Here is a 16761-nt window from a genome sequence, read left to right on the forward strand (position 1 = left end):
CACATACAGTACATTTGTGGGATTAATAGAATAGAATGTGAGTGTAATAGGAATTTCCAGGTGAACAAATCAATCAAAATCTATCCAGTTTATTACACGTTGTAACAGGGAGACACATGCAGAGCAAATGTCTAACAGAGACAGGCCCTTTCTATCCAAATCAGACAGCACCAAATGTTCTGTAAACACCAGCCTGAGAGACAGTGACTTTGTAAGCTGCTACAGAATCACACAGTGTTCATAGAATGCCATCAATGCGACAGTGAATAATCAGTGTGTCCTTGGTCCTTGGACCTCCAGTCTGGCGTCAACCACGATCATCAGATATGACAATAATCCATAACAAGTCTAGTGACCATCAACCTGCACCTTGAGTGTTACAAATAGAACACTGGCAATTATGTGTATTACAGAAATTCCAAATATGCTAAACATTGTGTTGATCACTCTAAATTAAATATGAACTTTATTCATCTTAAATATTCCCATTACAGTGAGCTACTCCAGATAAACGTCTCAACACACAATATAGTATAATTAAGCAATATGACCGAGTGGGTGTGGTATATGGCCAATATACCATGGCTAAGGGCTGTTCTTAGGCGCGACACGGAGTGCCTGGATACAGCCCTTAGCCGTGGTATATTGGGCATATATCACAAACCCCCAAGGTGCCTTATTGCTATTATAAACTGGTTACCAACATAATTAGAGCATTACAAATAAATATTTTGTCATACCCGCCAATCAGCATTCAGGGCTCGAACCACCCAGTTTATGATATGATTTATACCACTGAGAAAGAATCTATACAACCCTACTAACCCTCATCTCCCACCCTCTATACATTAATCTGTCCTCCTCTCTGTCTGTCTCTCTCTCTCTCTCTGTCTCGCTCACTCTCTCTCTCTCTTTCTCGCTCTCACACTCTCTCTCTCTCTCTCTCCCCCTCTCTCCCATAGGACCGGCCTTTCTTGAGAACAGAGCGAAACTCTCCCTCAGATCACACCAATGAGCTCTCTCCTCTTCTTGACCCTGTGAGTTACTGTTGTCAGGCCTGTTGATCACGGCTAATGTATTGTAGGGCCCTGCACATTGTGGTGTCTGTGTACACATTATACAGTGGGGGAAAAAAGTATTTAGTCAGCCACCAATTGTGCAAGTTCTCCCACTTAAAAAGATGAGAGAGGCCTGTAATTTTCATCATAGGTACACGTCAACTATGACAGACAAAATGAGATTTTTTTTTCCCAGTAAATCACATTGTAGGATTTTTAATGAATTTATTTGCAAATGATGGTGGAAAATAAGTATTTGGTCAATAACAAAAGTGTCTCAATACTTTGTTATATACCCTTTGTTGGCAATGACTGTAAGTCTTCACAAGGTTTTCACACACTGTTGCTGGTATTTAGGCCCATTCCTCCATGCAGATCTCCTCTAGAGCAGTGATGTTTTGGGGCTGTCGCTGGGCAACACAGACTTTCAACTCCCTCCAAATATTTTCTATGGGGTTGAGATCTGGAGACTGGCTAGGCCACTCCAGGACCTTGAAATGCTTCTTACGAAGCCACTCCTTCGTTGCCCGGGCGGTGTGTTTGCTGATGGAAGGAGGCTTTCACTCAAAATCTCACGATACATGGCCTCATTCATTCTTTCCTTTACACGGATCAGTCGTCCTGGTCCCTTTGCAGAAAAAACAGCCCCAAAGCATGATGTTTCCACCCCCATGCTTCACAGTAGGTATGGTGTTCTTTGGATGCAACTCAGCATTCTTTGTCCTCCAAACGCGACGAGTTGAGGTTTTACCAAAAAGTTCTATTTTGGTTTCATCTGACCATATGACATTCTCCCAATACTCTTCTGGATCATCCAAATGCACTCTAGCAAACTTCAGATGGGCCTGGACATGTACTGGCTTAAGCAGGGGGACATGTCTGGCACTGCAGGATTTGAGTCCCTGGCGGCGTAGTGTGTTACTGATGGTAGGCTTTGTTACTTTGGTCCCAGCTCTCTGCAGGTCATTCACTAGGTCCCCCCGCGTGGTTCTGGGATTTTTGCTCACCGTTCTTGTGATCATTTTGACCCACGGGGTGAGATCTTGCGTGGAGCCCCAGATCGAGGGAGATTATCAGTGGTCTTGTATGTCTTCCATTTCCTAATAATTGCTCCCACAGTTGATTTCTTCAAACCAAGCTGCTTACCTATTGCAGATTCAGTCTTCCCAGCCTGGTGCAGGTCTACAATTTTGTTTCTGGTGTCCTTTGACAGCTCTTTGGTCTTGGCCATAGTGGAGTTTGGAGTGTGACTGTTTGAGTTTGTGGACAGGTGTCTTTTAAACTGATAACAAGTTCAAACAGGTGCCATTAATACAGGTAACGAGTGGAGGACAGAGGAGCCTCTTAAAGAAGAAGTTACAGGTCTGTGAGAGCCAGAAATCTTGGTTGTTTGTAGGTGACCAAATACTTATTTTCCACCATAATTTGCAAATAAATTCATTAAAAATTCTACAATGTGATTTTCTGGAAAAAAAATTCTCAATTTGTCTGTCATAGTTGACATGTACCTATGATGAAAATTACAGGCCTCTCTCATCTTTTTAAGTGGGAGAACTTGCACAATTGCTGGCTGACTAAATACTTTTTTTCCCCACTGCACATGGTAATGACTCTGGATGTGCTCTGCGTGTCTTGTCATCAGATCATGGGCACTCATATGCCCTGCGAGGACCATAGCCCTTCCAACTCCCCACCCACCTCAGGTAAGAGGAATCCTCTCAATATACAGTATACAGTATGCAGTTTTTAGAGTTATTTGTTGAAATAGAGGCAGTATACCCTGATCTTACTGTATTATGGAACATGAAACTTTTAGAGAACGGACAGATAGATGTCAGTTGGTTTCTTAGGGTCTACCTGGATAAAGTTTGCCTCACGCCATTCTCATCACCTGATCCATCTTCTATGGGTTCACAGTTCATGCCCTCCGCCCTGGCGATATCAAAGTAGTAGCTGCAGTGGGAGACTCTCTGACAGTAAGTCACCTGTTCCTTGTTTACCTTTTATCTGTAGTAGTACATGATTGAGTTACTTTACATACGGTGGGCTAATCTACATTACCCAGTTGTAGGGCTGTCACCTCATCATATGTGATTGCTATCTGTATTATTAAACTCATGCTATTGCTATCTCTATAACACTCTCTTTGACTGGTCGGCAGGCGGGCAACGGTATCGGATCGGGATCCAACGTTAACAATCTACTGGATGTTATGACGCAATACCGGGGTTTATCATGGAGGTGGGTCCTTATCATAAGGCAGGGTTCCCCAACTGGCGGCCCGCTGGCCGAATTTGGCCCCTGGGTGGTTTTATTTGGCCCCCCAAGTTTTCTGAGGAAAGAAAACCAAAATAAATTCATTGTTGGACATAAAAGTCTGTAAAAACACCAGTTATTTTTATTTAGGAAATCTGTTCCCAATTATTCCCACGCATAATAGAGAGACATGTGATCGTATACAAATGTAAGCAAGGTTTGAAATGATAATGTTTTTGTCAAATATTATATCTGTTTGTGATTCTTGCGATCAAATTGCAGTCTACAAATGATTTGTAATTATGTTACGGCCCCCCGATCATCCGCTCACAAAAAAATCGGCCCACGGCTGAATCTAGTTAATGATCCCTGTCATAAAGTGTCCTTATCACCCCTGCAATAACACAATAGTACAGAGTGCAGTGTCAATGTCAGTTCATCTTCCTGTGCTGTGGGTTACCTGGAGGTAGAGGTATAATCTATATGGTTGGCATCCCTAACCAGTCTATATTCTGTCTTTGTGTTTCTCAGTGTCGGTGGAGACGAGAACCTCACCACTGTCACCACTCTTCCCAGTGAGTCTCCTTCTTGACGCTGTCATCTTGTATTAGTTATCAGGCTACTCGTGTAGCCAAAATGTTGCCAAAATATTGCTAAAATGCTGGAATTCACATTCACACATGTACCTTAAGTAAGAAAAATACTGTTCTCCTATATGTATCATTATCAATGTGTCCAGGTTGGACTGATATGTTGTTTTCTTTTGTGCTGCTGCTCAGATATCCTGCGTGAGTTTAACCCCTCCCTGACCGGCTTCTCAGTGGGCAAAGGCAAAGAGCACACCCCTCAGGCCTTCCTCAACCAGGCTGTGGCCGGGGGAAAAGCCAAGTGAGTCCCATCACCAGTCCATATGATACTCTTCTATCCAGACATACAGTGGGGAAAAAAAGTATTTAGTCAGCCACCAATTGTGCAAGTTCTCCCACTTAAAAAGATGAGAGAGGCCTGTAATTTTCATCATAGGTACACGTCAACTATGACAGACAAATTGAGAAAAAAAAATCCAGAAAATCACATTGTAAGATTTTTTATGAATTTATTTGCAAATTATGGTGGAAAATAAGTATTTGGTCACCTACAAACAAGCAAGATTTCTGGCTCTCACAGACCTGTAACTTCTTCTTTAAGAGGCTCCTCTGTCCTCCACTCGTCACCGGTATTAATGGCACCTGTTTGAGCTTGTTATCAGTATAAAAGACACCTGTCCACAACCTCAAACAGTCACACTCCAAACTCCACTATGGCCAAGACCAAAGAGCTGTCAAAGGGCACCAGAAACAAAATTGTAGACCTGCACCAGGCTGGGAAGACTGAATCTGCAATAGGTAAGCAGCTTGGTTTGAAGAAATCAACTGTGGGAGCAATTATTAGGAAATGGAAGACATACAAGACCACTGATAATCTCCCTCGATCTGGGGCTCCACGCAAGATCTCACCCCGTGGGGTCAAAATGATCACAAGAACGGTGAGCAAATATCCCAGAACCACACGGGGGACGTAGTGAATGACCTGCAGAGAGCTGGGACCAAAGTAACAAAGCCTACAATCAGTAACACACTACGCCGCTAGGGACTCAAATCCTGCAGTGCAAGACATTTCCCCCTGCTTAAGCCAGTACATGTCCAGGCCCGTCTGAAGTTTGCTAGAGTGCATTTGGATGATCCAGAAGATCATTGGGAGAATGTCATATGGTCAGATGAAACCAAAATATAACTTTTTGGTAAAAACTCAACTCATCGTGTTTGGAGGACAAAGAATGCTGAGTTGCATCCAAAGAACACCATACCTACTGTGAAGCATGGGGGTGGAAACATCATGCTTTGGGGCTGTTTTTCTGCAAAGGGACCAGGACGACTGATCCGTGTAAAGGAAAGAATGAATGGGGCCATGTATCGTGAGATTTTGAGTGAAAATCTCCTTCCATCAGCAAGGGCATTGAAGATGAAACGTGGCTGGGTCTTTCAGCATGACAATGATCCCAAACACACCGCCCGGGCAACGAAGGAGTGGCTTCGTAAGAAGCATTTCAAGGTCCTGGAGTGGCCTAGCTAGTCTCCAGATCTCAACCCCATAGAAAATCTTTGGAGGGAGTTGAAAGTCCGTGTTGCCCAGCGACAGCCCCAAAACATCACTACTCTAGAGGAGATCTGCATGGAGGAATGGGCCAAAATACCAGCAACAGTGTGTGAAAACCTTGTAAAGACTTACAGAAAACGTTTGACCTGTGTCATTGCCAACAAAGGGTATATAACAAAGTATTGAGAAACTTTTGTTATTGACCAAATACTTATTTTCCACCATAATTTGCAAATACATTCATAAAAAATCCTACAATGTGATTTTCTGGATATTTTTTCCTCATTTTGTCTGTCATAGTTGACGTGTACCTATGATGAAAATTACAGGCCTCTCTCATCTTTTTAAGTGGGAGAACATGCACAATTGGTGGCTGACTAAATACTTTTTTTCCCCACTGTACCTGCCTCTCTGACTGACTATGTTTTACTGAATATGTACTGAATATGTTTTGTACTGAATATGTTTTGTAGTCTTTATTTGCTGAATAGTGATGTTGGATTGTCTGTGTTTGTTTTGAAGAGACATACCAGAACAAGTGCGAGCATTGGTTGCCAGGATGAAGAATGACTCGGTTAGCGACTATCCTGAATTACATTTGAATCTAATTTTGTTTGTCTACCACACATAGATTGATATAACACACAAGCTCACATTATGTGAACATGTCCTCTTACACAGCGCATTCATTTCCAAGAAGACTGGAAAGTGATCACTTTGTTCATTGGAGGCAATGACATGTGTGACTACTGCTACAACTCTGTGAGTACCAATACTATGTGTATACGTTACAACACAATAAGATACAATGAGATACCATTCTGTGTCGTGACCTCCTCTAAGAACTCTGTCTGCAGTGATACTGTACTGGATGTGCATGTTCCATTGCTCTGACTGTCGCTACCTTTTATTGTCCCACAGCTGTTTTACTCCACAGACAACTATGTGCGACACATTCGTGAGTCTCTGGATTACCTTCATAAACAGGTAGGAGCTGTAGGCCTCACTGTTTTTTCTCTGAATTTACTAATCCTACCAGATAGCACATGCTTTTCTCTGTTTTCAATTTCTTTTTTTAATTTCTAAAACGTTATTTCTCTCTCTTTCTCTATCTCTTTGTCCTTCTATCTCTCAATTCAATTCAATTTAAGGGGTTTTATTGGCATGGGAAATGTATGTTTACATTGCCAAAGCAAGTGAAATAGATGATAAACAAAAGTGAATTAAACAATATAAATGTTTTACAGTAAACAATACACTCACAAAGGGTGTAGGGTTCTTGTCCAGTTCTGGCATTTAGGTCGCCACAGACTAGCACGTCCCTGGGCCTGGAAATGATTGATTTCCCCTCCAGGATAGAGAAGCTGTCTTCATTAAAGTATGGGGATTCTAGTGGGGGGATATAGGTAGCACACAGGAGGACAGGGGGGGGGGGGTCCTGCAGGTTTGGGAGGGTGTCTCACTGGTCTGGGCGAGGTGTCTGTTGATCTGTTGATCCTGTGTGAGGTGTTGGGGCTGCGGTTTAGGGCAATGTCCTTTAGGTTCCGGGCGAAGGTGGGCACTGCTGCTTTGTATAGGTGGACCTGGTCGTAAAGGCTGTTCAAGTCCAGGGTGGAGTGGTGGGCCAGGTAGACATTTGGTTTTGAGGCACATTCACGGGAAATACTTGTGTTCGTGGTAGCAGGGTGGAGATAACCACTTGTGCGTTGGAGAAAGTAGAAGAAGCTTTTTCAATCACTCCCTTGAGTGCTGTGTTCACCCTATCCTGCTGTGTTCTCAGGTCGTTTGTGCCTGTGTGTATTATTATGTGGCTGGGTGACCCTAGTCGGTCCTCAGACAGAAGGTCTAGGGCACGCTGGGTGTTTAGACACCAGAGTTTAGACACTGTGTGTTTGGGAAAAAGTTTATTTTCTTGTATGTATTTCCCGTTTGAGTCCATAAGGAGTACAATCTGTGGCTTGTGTATGTCCTCAGTGGGTGGGGGGGGTCGTCAGGAGGGCTATCTGGGTGGCTGACAGGGGGTGCTCAGAGGGGGTGGGATCCCCTGGGCTTGGGGTTCTTCATTTGTTTGTCTGGCTGTGATGTTGAGGCTATGATCAGGATCTGAGGTGGGCTGTTCTGCTGGCTACTCTGCAGGGGTTGGCCAGCTCTCTAATGGGTTGTTCTCTGTCACCCGTCATCGTTCTCACCTTCTCCTCCAGCACTCTGATATTCTTCTCTAGTGCTCTGTTCTTCTCCTGCTCCCGCTCTTTCTCCTGTTGATGTTGTCTCACCACAGTCCAGAGCGCAGATATGTCTCTCTCCACCTCCAGCTCTCCGGGTCTGGTTGAGGGGGTGTTGTTGAGCTGGAATATTTTTGTTCTGACTGGAGTGTGTTCACCTGCTGTTCCAGCTCCACCTGCCTTACCTCCAGCTGGGTGAATGTATCCTTCATTTCAATGAGGGAGTAGTACTCTGAGCTGGGAGGTTGACTTTCTGCTTGGGGTTGCTCGTCTGTGGGGTTATATAATGAAGAGGTCTGGTCTGACCTGCTCGGGGTGGGGGAATCTTTCTCATGGAAGAGCTTCTCCTGCTGAGCTATTTCTTTGATTAGGTGAAAGTCCAGCTGCCCTGTACCAATACTGTTGCAGACTTGTACAGATTTATATTGGCTGACTCAGAGTCCTCGTTGTCTAGTATCCTGAGTTTCCACCCATCGCTAACACCCCCACCTCTTAACAGAGGGGTAGTATGTGTGGAATGGTCTGTGTGGAAGATTAAGTTGCTTATGTTCCCAATTTTATAATAGTAAGCTAAAAGTGTTTCTTGATTTTCCATAAGGAGGTTATTTTTGTACTCTTTTCGTGCCTTCTAATTTTTTACATCCAGAGGTTACTGTATGCTAATATCCTCTGAGCAGCGGGAGGGGGCTTCAAAGGCCTCTGGATTTGGGTGGGGTAGGCTGTGGAAATCTCCTGCCATTGTTGGGCTCAAGGGCTTTGACACCTCTTGCTTCACACCGCAGTGCTAATTGAAGTTGCAGTCAAATATCTACTGTCCTAGCAAGCTTGGTAGCCTTAACTTAGCATTCAGTCCTTATAAAGTAAAATATATCATTGTAGTGTATTTTTCTTCTTGGTTGTAAAAGTAGCTTCAGACTAAACATTACTCACTCAGTTCCAGGTTGGATGGTGTTTTCAGGATTCTGTTGTTTGTTTGGCAGAGCATTTGCTGTATAGATTGGAAGTAGGAACATACACAAAAATGTATGCACGCATGACTGTAAGTCGCTTTGGATAAAAGCGTCTGCTAAATGGCATATTATTATTATTATTATTATTATTAGGAATCTCTGGTAGTAGGAATCCTTCCAGGTAATTTTGTCCAAGATCAGGTTGTAGGTTTGGAGTTTTGATTTGGAGTGAAGGTTATGTTGTGGAGGGTAGTATCCTGTGTTTGTCCTTGCCGAAAAATCCAAGTTTATCTAACTCTAAATCTATCTTTTTGTAAAAACATGCTGAAAAATGCAGGAGCTCATGTGCTCGTCTGCTCTCTCTCGCTCTCTCTCTCTCTCTCTCTCTCTCTCTCTCTCTCTCTCTCTCTCTCTCTCTCTCTCTCTCTCTCTCTCTCTCTCTCTCTCTCTCTCTCTCTCTCTCTCTCTCTCTCTCTCTCTCTCTCTCTCTCTCTCTCTCTCAGGTGCCGAGGGCCCTGGTCAATCTGGTGGAGCCTCTCTACATCCCTGTCCTGAGACAGATGCACACAGACTTAAATGCAGATCTCAAGTGCCCTACCTGGCTTGTCAAGTAAGTGTCCGTCCCTGCAGGTGGAGAATCTAACTAGAGCATTTGCCGGAGGGAGTTTTCCCCATTGTAAAATCAATGACGGGGAATGTGCAAGTGCACACTTTGAATCAAGATGGAGCCTATCTGTAATCCTCTTCATCAAGCTACCACTTTCATATATTTGCCATATGCAGGGCAATGTGCCAATGGATCTCTGAAGTCTCTATCAATAACACCTGATCTCTGAAATCTAGATCAATAATACACAATCTCTGAAGTCTAGATCAATAACATCTGGTCTCTGAAATCTAGATAAATAACACCTGATCCCTGAAGTCTCGATCAATAACACCTGATCTCTGAAATCTAGATCAATAACACCTGATCTCTGAAGTCTTGATCAATAACACCTGATCTCTGAAATCTAGATCAATAACACCTGATCTCTGAAGTCTAGATCAATAACACCTGATCTCTGAAATCTAGCTCAATAACACCCGATCTCTGAAATCTAGATCAATAACACCCGATCTCTGAAATCTAGATCAATAACATCTGATCTTGTGTCTCTCCTTCAGTATTCTGTGTCCCTGTGTCATCTCACCAAAGGAAGGCTCCGTAGCATTTAGTCAACTCGATGGTCTGAACAGAGATTATCAGGTATGGCAAAGACTAATTCTCCAGTGTATGTGGGACCACAATATTATACTTGACTCTATGGTAAATACTATAGTGTGTGATGATTAATGACCAATAACAAAAACAAACTACCTCTTTCAGCGTGGACTGCATGAGCTTGTGGAGTCAGGACGGTACGACACTCATAACAACTTCACAGTGGTTCTGCAGCCTTTCCTACGAGACATCGTCGTTCCCCAGACAGAGGTTAGGCACACTGCATTGTCACTCGTCTTGACTGTGAATCAACAATAGATTAACTGATCGATCTGTGTGATGCCAATGCCCTTTCATGGTGCCACACGCTGACACACGCACACTCACTCGCATACTCGCACGCATGCACACACACACACACACACACACACTCACACTCACACTCACACTCACACTCACACTCACACTCACACTTACACACTCACACACTCACACACTCACACACTCACACACTCACACACTCACACACTCACACAAACACACACACACCCTCACACTCACATACATACCTACACTCACACACACAAACTGTCCCCTCTGTCTCACACACAGGACGGACGTCCAGACCGTACTTACTTCAGTCCTGACTGCTTCCATCTCAGTCAGAAGTCCCATACTCTGATGGCCCGCGCTCTCTGGAATAACATGGTGAGACTCAATAACACTGTCACAATATATCCATCTATATATTATATAGAGCCTGACATGCCAAAAACACATGTGACATGTCATATATAGATGTGTGTGTGTGTGTGTGTGTGTGTGTGTGTGTGTGTGTGTGTGTATATACAGTACCAGTCAAAGTTTTAGAACACCTACTCATTCAAGGCTTTTTCTTTATTTTTACTATTTTCTACATTGTAGAATAATAGTGAAGACATCAAAACTATGAAATAACACATATGGAATCATGTAGTAACCAAAAAGGTGTTAAACAAATCAAAATATATAAAGCCACCCTTTGTCTTGATGACAGCTTTGCACACTCTTGGCATTCTCTCAACCAGCTTCATGAGGTAGTCACCTGGAATGCATTTCAATTAACAGGTGTGCATTGTTAAAAGTTAATTTGTGGAATTTATTTCCTTCTTAATGCGTTTGAGCCAATCAGATGTGTTGTGACAAGGTAGGGGTGGTAAAAAGAAGATAGCCCTATTTGGTAAAAGACCAAGTCCATATTATGGCAAGAACAGCTCAAATAAGCAAAGAGAAATGACAGTCCACTTTGTTACTGTAAGACATGAAGGTCAGTCAATACGGACCATTTCAATAACTTTTAAAGTTTCTTCAAGTGCAGTCGCAAAAACCATCAAGCGCTATGATGAAACTGGCTCTCATGAGGACCGCCACAGGAAAGGAAGAGCCAGAGTTACCTCTGCTGCAGAGGATAAGTTAATTAGAGTTACCAGCCTCAGAAATTGCAGCCCAAATAAATGCTTCACAGAGTTCAAGTAACAGACACATCTCAACATCAACTGTTCAGAGGAGACTGAGTGAATCAGGCCTTCATGGCGAATTGCTGCAAAGAAACCACTACTAAAGGACACCAATAATAATAAGAGACTTGCTTGGGCCAAGAAACATTAGACCGGTGGAAATCTGTCCTTTGGTCTGATGAGTCCAAATTTGAGAGTTTTGGTTCCAACTGCCGTGTCTTTGTGAGACGCAGAGTAGGTGAACGGATGATCTCCGCATGTGTAGTTCCCACTGTGAAGAATGAGGAGGAGAATTCAAGGCACAATTTAACCAGCATGGCTACCACAGCATTCTGCAGCGATATGCCATCCCATCTGGTTTGGGCATAGTGGGAATATCATTTGTTTTTTCAACAGTAGTAATTTAAGGAGAGCTGCATCAGATGACCTGGCCTCCACAATCACCCAACCTCAATCCAGTTGAGATGGTTTGGGATGAGTTGGACCGCAGGGTGAAGGAAAAGCAGCCAACAAGTGCTCAGCATATGTGGGAACTCCTTCAAGACTGTTGGAAAAGCATTCCAGGTGAAGCTGGTTGAGAGAATGCCAAGAGTGTGCGAAGCTGTCATCAAGGCAAAGGGTGGCTACTTTGAAGAATCTCAAATATAAAATATACACTGCTCAAAAAAATAAAGGGAACACTAAAATAACACATCCTAGATCTGAATGAATGAAATAATCTTATTAAATACTTTTTTCTTTACATAGCTGAATGTGCTGACAACAAATTCACACAAAAATTATCAATGGAAATCAAATTTATCAACCCATGGAGGTCTCGATTTGGAGTCACCCTCAAAATTAAAGTGGAAAACCACACTACAGGCTGATCCAACTTTGATGTAATGTCCTTAAAACAAGTCAAAATGAGGCTCAGTAGTGTGTGTGGCCTCCACGTGCCTGTATGACCTCCCTACAACACCTGGGCATGCTCCTGATGAGGTGGCGGATGGTCTCCTGAGGGATCTCCTCCCAGACCTGGACTAAAGCTCCTGGTCTCCTGGACAGTCTGTGGTGCAACGTGGCGTTGGTGGATGGAGCGAGACATGATGTCCCAGATGTGCTCAATTGGATTCAGGTCTGGGGAACGGGCGGGCCAGTCCATAGCATCAATGCCTTCCTCTTGCAGGAACTGCTGACACACTCCAGCCACATGAGGTCTAGCATTGTCTTGCATTAGGAGGAACCCAGGGCCAACCGCACCAGCATATGGTCTCACAAGGGGTCTGAGGATCTCATCTCGGTACCTAATGGCAGTCAGGCTACCTCTGGCGAGCAAATGGAGGGCTGTGCGGCCCTCCAAAGAAATGCCACCCCACACCATGACTGACCCACCGCCAAACCGGTCATGCTGGAGGATGTTGCAGGCAGCAGAATGTTCCCCACGGCGTCTCCAGACTCTGTCACGTCTGTCACATGTGCTCAGGGTGAACCTGCTTTCATCTGTGAAGAGCACAGGGCGCCAGTAGCGAATTTGCCAAACGTCCTGCACGGTGTTGGGCTGTAAGCACAACCCCCACCTATGGACGTCAGGCCCTCATACCACCCTCATGGAGTCTGTTTCTGACCGTTTGAGCAGACACATGCACATTTGTGGCCTGCTGGAGGTCATTTTGCAGGGCTCTGGCAGTGCTCCTCCTGCTCCTCCTTGCACAAAGGCGGAGGTAGCAGTCCTGCTGCTGGGTTGTTGCCCTCCTACGGCCTCCTCCACGTCTCCTGATGTACTGGCCTGTCTCCTGGTAGCGCCTCCATGCTCTGGACACTACGCTGACAGACACAGCAAACCTTCTTGCCACAGCTCGCATTGATGTGCCATCCTGGATGAGCTGCACTACCTGAGCCACTTGTGTGGGTTGTAGACTCCGTCTCATGCTACCACTAGAGTGAAAGCACCGCCAGCATTCAAAAGTGACCAAAACATCAGCCAGGAAGCATAGGAACTGAGAAGTGGTCTGTGGTCACCACCTACAAAACCAGTCATTTATTGGGGGTGTCTTGCTAATTGCCTATAATTTCCACCTGTTGTCTATTCCATTTGCACAACAGCATGTGACATTTATTGTCAATCAGTGTCACGATCGTTGTAAGAGGCAGACCAAGGCGCAGCGTGATAGGCGTACATCTTTTAATGAGTACTTTACACCAACAACAAAACGATACGTGAAGTCTAAAGGTTCACTAACACAAACCTATACAGAACAAGATCCCACAATCAACTGTGCAAAACAGGCTGCCTAAGTATGGTTCCCAATCAGAGACAACGAGCAACAGCTGCCTCTGATCGGGAACCACCCTGGCTAACATAGATCTAAACGATCTAGACAGAAAACAAGGAACAACTAAACATAGGAACTAACACCCTGGCTCAACATTAAAGAGTCCCCAGAGCCAGGGCGTGACAATCAGTGTTGCTTCCTAAGTGGACAGTTTGATTTCACAGAAGTGTGATTGACTTGGAGTTACATTGTGCTGTTTAAGTGTTCCCTTTATTTTTTTGAGCAGTGTATTTTGATTTGTTTAACACCTTTTTGGTTACTACATGATTCCATATGTGTTATTTCATAGTTTTGATGTCTTCACTATTATTCTACAATGTAGTAAATAGTAAAAATAAAGAAAAACCCTTGAATGAGTATGTGTGTATATATGTGTGTGTATATGTGTGTGTGTGTATGTGTGTGTGTGTATTTATGTGTGTGTATATAATTTATGTGTATGTGTGTATATATGTGTGTGTGTGTGTGTGTGTGTGTGTGTGTGTGTGTGTGTGTGAGTGTATGTGTGTGTGTGTATATATTTATATGTGTGTTTGTGTATGTCTATAGATGTGTGTGTGTGTGTGTGTGTATGTTTGTGTGTGTGTGTGTGTGTGTGTGTGTATACTGTATATATGGCTCTGACTGTTACTATCCAAAGCACAACACTGTGTTACCACTGAGTGACACAAATGACACATTCAGTTGATATCCAGGATATCTTACCATCACCCAAGTTCTTTTGAATTCACTGAGATGTATTCCCTTAGCTGGAGCCTCTGGGCAAGAAGACTGTCCAACTGTACTTTGATGATGGTATCCCCGTCAAATGCCCATCTAAGGTACAGTCTTATGGCTCAACATGTTTACAATTGTAGGAACTACAGAAGTACTGTGTCGTCTTCACGTTACTTCATACCGTTAACTGACTTTATTTTGATCACTCTTGTGGGGTTTTACAGAGAAGAGTGCGATATGAACGTAGGTCAATTAATGAATATAAAGTGTTGATAGTATTACAGTGCCATCGGAAAGTATTCAGACCCCTTGACTTTTTCCACATTTTGTTACGTTACAGCCTTATTCTAAAATGTATTACATAGTTTTTCCCCCCCCTCATCAATCTACACCAAATACCCGATAATGATAAAGCAAAAACAGGTTTTTAGAAATTGTAGCAAATGTATTAAAAATAAAAAACTGAAATATCACATTTACATAAGTATTCAGACCCTTTACTCAGTACTTTGTTGAAGCACCTTTGGCAGCAATGAACGCCTTGAGTCTTCTTGGGTATAACACTACAAGCTTGGCACACCTGTATATTAGGGAGTTTCTCCCATTCTTCTCTGCAGATCCTCTCAAGCGCTGTCAGGTTGGATGGGGAGCGTCGCTGCACAGCTATTTTCAGGTCTCTCCAGAGATGTTCAATCGGGTTCAAGTACGGGCTCTGGCTGGGCCACTCAAGGACATTCAGAGACTTGTCCCGAAGCCACTCTTGCGTTGTCTTGGCTGTGTGCTTAGGGTCATTGTCCTGTTGGAAGGTGAACCTTTGCCCCAGTCTGAAGTCCTGAGCGCTCTGGAGCAGGTTTTCATCAAGGATCTCTCTGTACTTTGCTCTGTTCATCTTTCCCTTGATCCTGACTAGTCTTCCAGTCCCTGCCGCTGAGAAACATCCCCACAGCATGATGCTGCCACCACCATGCTTCACCGTAGGGATGGTGCCAGGTTTCCTCCAGACGTGACGCTTGGCATTCAGGCCAAAGAGTTCAATCTTGGTTTCATCAAACCAGAGAATCTTGTTTCTCATAGTCTGAGAGTCTTTAGGTGCCTTGTGGCAAACTCCAAGCGGGCTGTCATGTGCCTTTTACTGAGGAGTGGCTTCCGTCTAGCCACTCTACCATAAAGGCCTGACTGGTGGAGTGCTGCAGAGATGGTTGTCCTTCTGAAAGGTTCTCCCATCTCCACAGAGGACCTCTGGAGTTCTGTCAGAGTGACCATCGGGTTCTTGGTCACCTCCCTGACCAAGGCCCTTCTCCCCCGATTGCTCCGTTTGGCTGGGCGGCCAGCTCGAGGAAGAGTCTTGGTGGTTCCAAACTTCTTCCATTTAAGAATGATGGAGGCCACTGTGTTCTTAGGGACCTTCAAGGCTGGAGAAATGTTTTGGTACCATTCCCCAGATCTGTGCCTCGACACAATCCTGTCTCTGAGCTCTACGGACAATTCCTTCGACATCGTGGCTTGGTTTTTGCTCTGACATGCACTGTCACTTGAGGGACCTTATATAGACAGGTGTGTGCCTTTCCAAATCATGTCCAATCAATTGAATTTACCACAGGTGGACTCCAATCAAGTTGTAGAAACATCTCAAGGTTAATCAATGGGAACAGGATGCACTTGAACTCAATTTCGAGTCTCATAGAATCCTTATGTAAATAAGGTATTTCAATTTTTTGCTAAAATAAAATAAAAACAGTTTTTGCTTTGTCATTATGGGGTATTGTGTGTAGATTGATGAGGGAAAAAAAGTAATTGAATACATTTTAGAATAAGGCTGTAATGTAACAAAACGTGGAAAAAGTCAAGGGGTCTGAATACTTTCCGGATGCACTCTATATGTTTAGCTTATGCAAATGTGTCTCTGTCTTCCCCCAAGACCTCACCATTCGTGCGGACCTATGTCAACAGCAATTACACTTATGAGGAACCCGCCCCAACACCTCCACCAATCACGGTAGGCCACCCATCCAGGTTCAAATCGCTGTGCCTTCCAGTAAACATTTGACATGTGTGGATAAGGTGGACCAAGCTAATACTTTCAAGTGATAAAAGATAATGATAGCTGATATTACAGAACTGTGTTCATCATTAATTTAGGTAAGGTGGCATTGAATTGTCTTCATCATTAATTTAGGTATGGGGGCATTGAACTGTTTATCATTGATTTAGGTATGGTTGCATTGAACTGCGTTCATAATTAATTTAGGTATTATGGCATTGAACTGTGTTAATAATTAATTGAGGTATGGTGGCATTGAATTGTGTTCATCATTAATTTAGGTATGATGGCATTGAACTGTGTTCATCATTAATTTAGGTATGGGGGCATTGAACTGTGTTCATAATTAATTTAGGTATGGTGGCA

The 16761-nt window shown here is 43.7% G+C and overlaps 1 protein-coding gene across 2 annotated transcripts in view; it reads left to right on the top strand.

Moving 5' to 3' along the window:
- LOC121548588 (phospholipase B1, membrane-associated) overlaps positions 1 to 16761 on the top strand; it is a 29755-nt gene that overhangs the window by 5982 nt on the left and 7012 nt on the right. For both annotated transcript variants that reach the window (XM_041860067.2, XM_041860068.2), the window contains exons 14-28: positions 963 to 1037; positions 2701 to 2761; positions 2976 to 3034; positions 3220 to 3299; positions 3846 to 3889; positions 4094 to 4202; positions 5973 to 6024; positions 6132 to 6212; positions 6372 to 6437; positions 9126 to 9232; positions 9790 to 9871; positions 9992 to 10096; positions 10439 to 10534; positions 14387 to 14458; positions 16273 to 16350. In XM_041860067.2, coding sequence (XP_041716001.2) covers positions 963 to 1037; positions 2701 to 2761; positions 2976 to 3034; positions 3220 to 3299; positions 3846 to 3889; positions 4094 to 4202; positions 5973 to 6024; positions 6132 to 6212; positions 6372 to 6437; positions 9126 to 9232; positions 9790 to 9871; positions 9992 to 10096; positions 10439 to 10534; positions 14387 to 14458; positions 16273 to 16350 — 1167 coding nt within the window. The remainder of the gene's footprint in view (positions 1 to 962; positions 1038 to 2700; positions 2762 to 2975; positions 3035 to 3219; positions 3300 to 3845; positions 3890 to 4093; positions 4203 to 5972; positions 6025 to 6131; positions 6213 to 6371; positions 6438 to 9125; positions 9233 to 9789; positions 9872 to 9991; positions 10097 to 10438; positions 10535 to 14386; positions 14459 to 16272; positions 16351 to 16761) is intronic.

This window comes from Coregonus clupeaformis, chromosome 33 (assembly GCF_020615455.1).
Source record: "Coregonus clupeaformis isolate EN_2021a chromosome 33, ASM2061545v1, whole genome shotgun sequence".
NCBI lineage: Eukaryota > Metazoa > Chordata > Actinopteri > Salmoniformes > Salmonidae > Coregonus > Coregonus clupeaformis.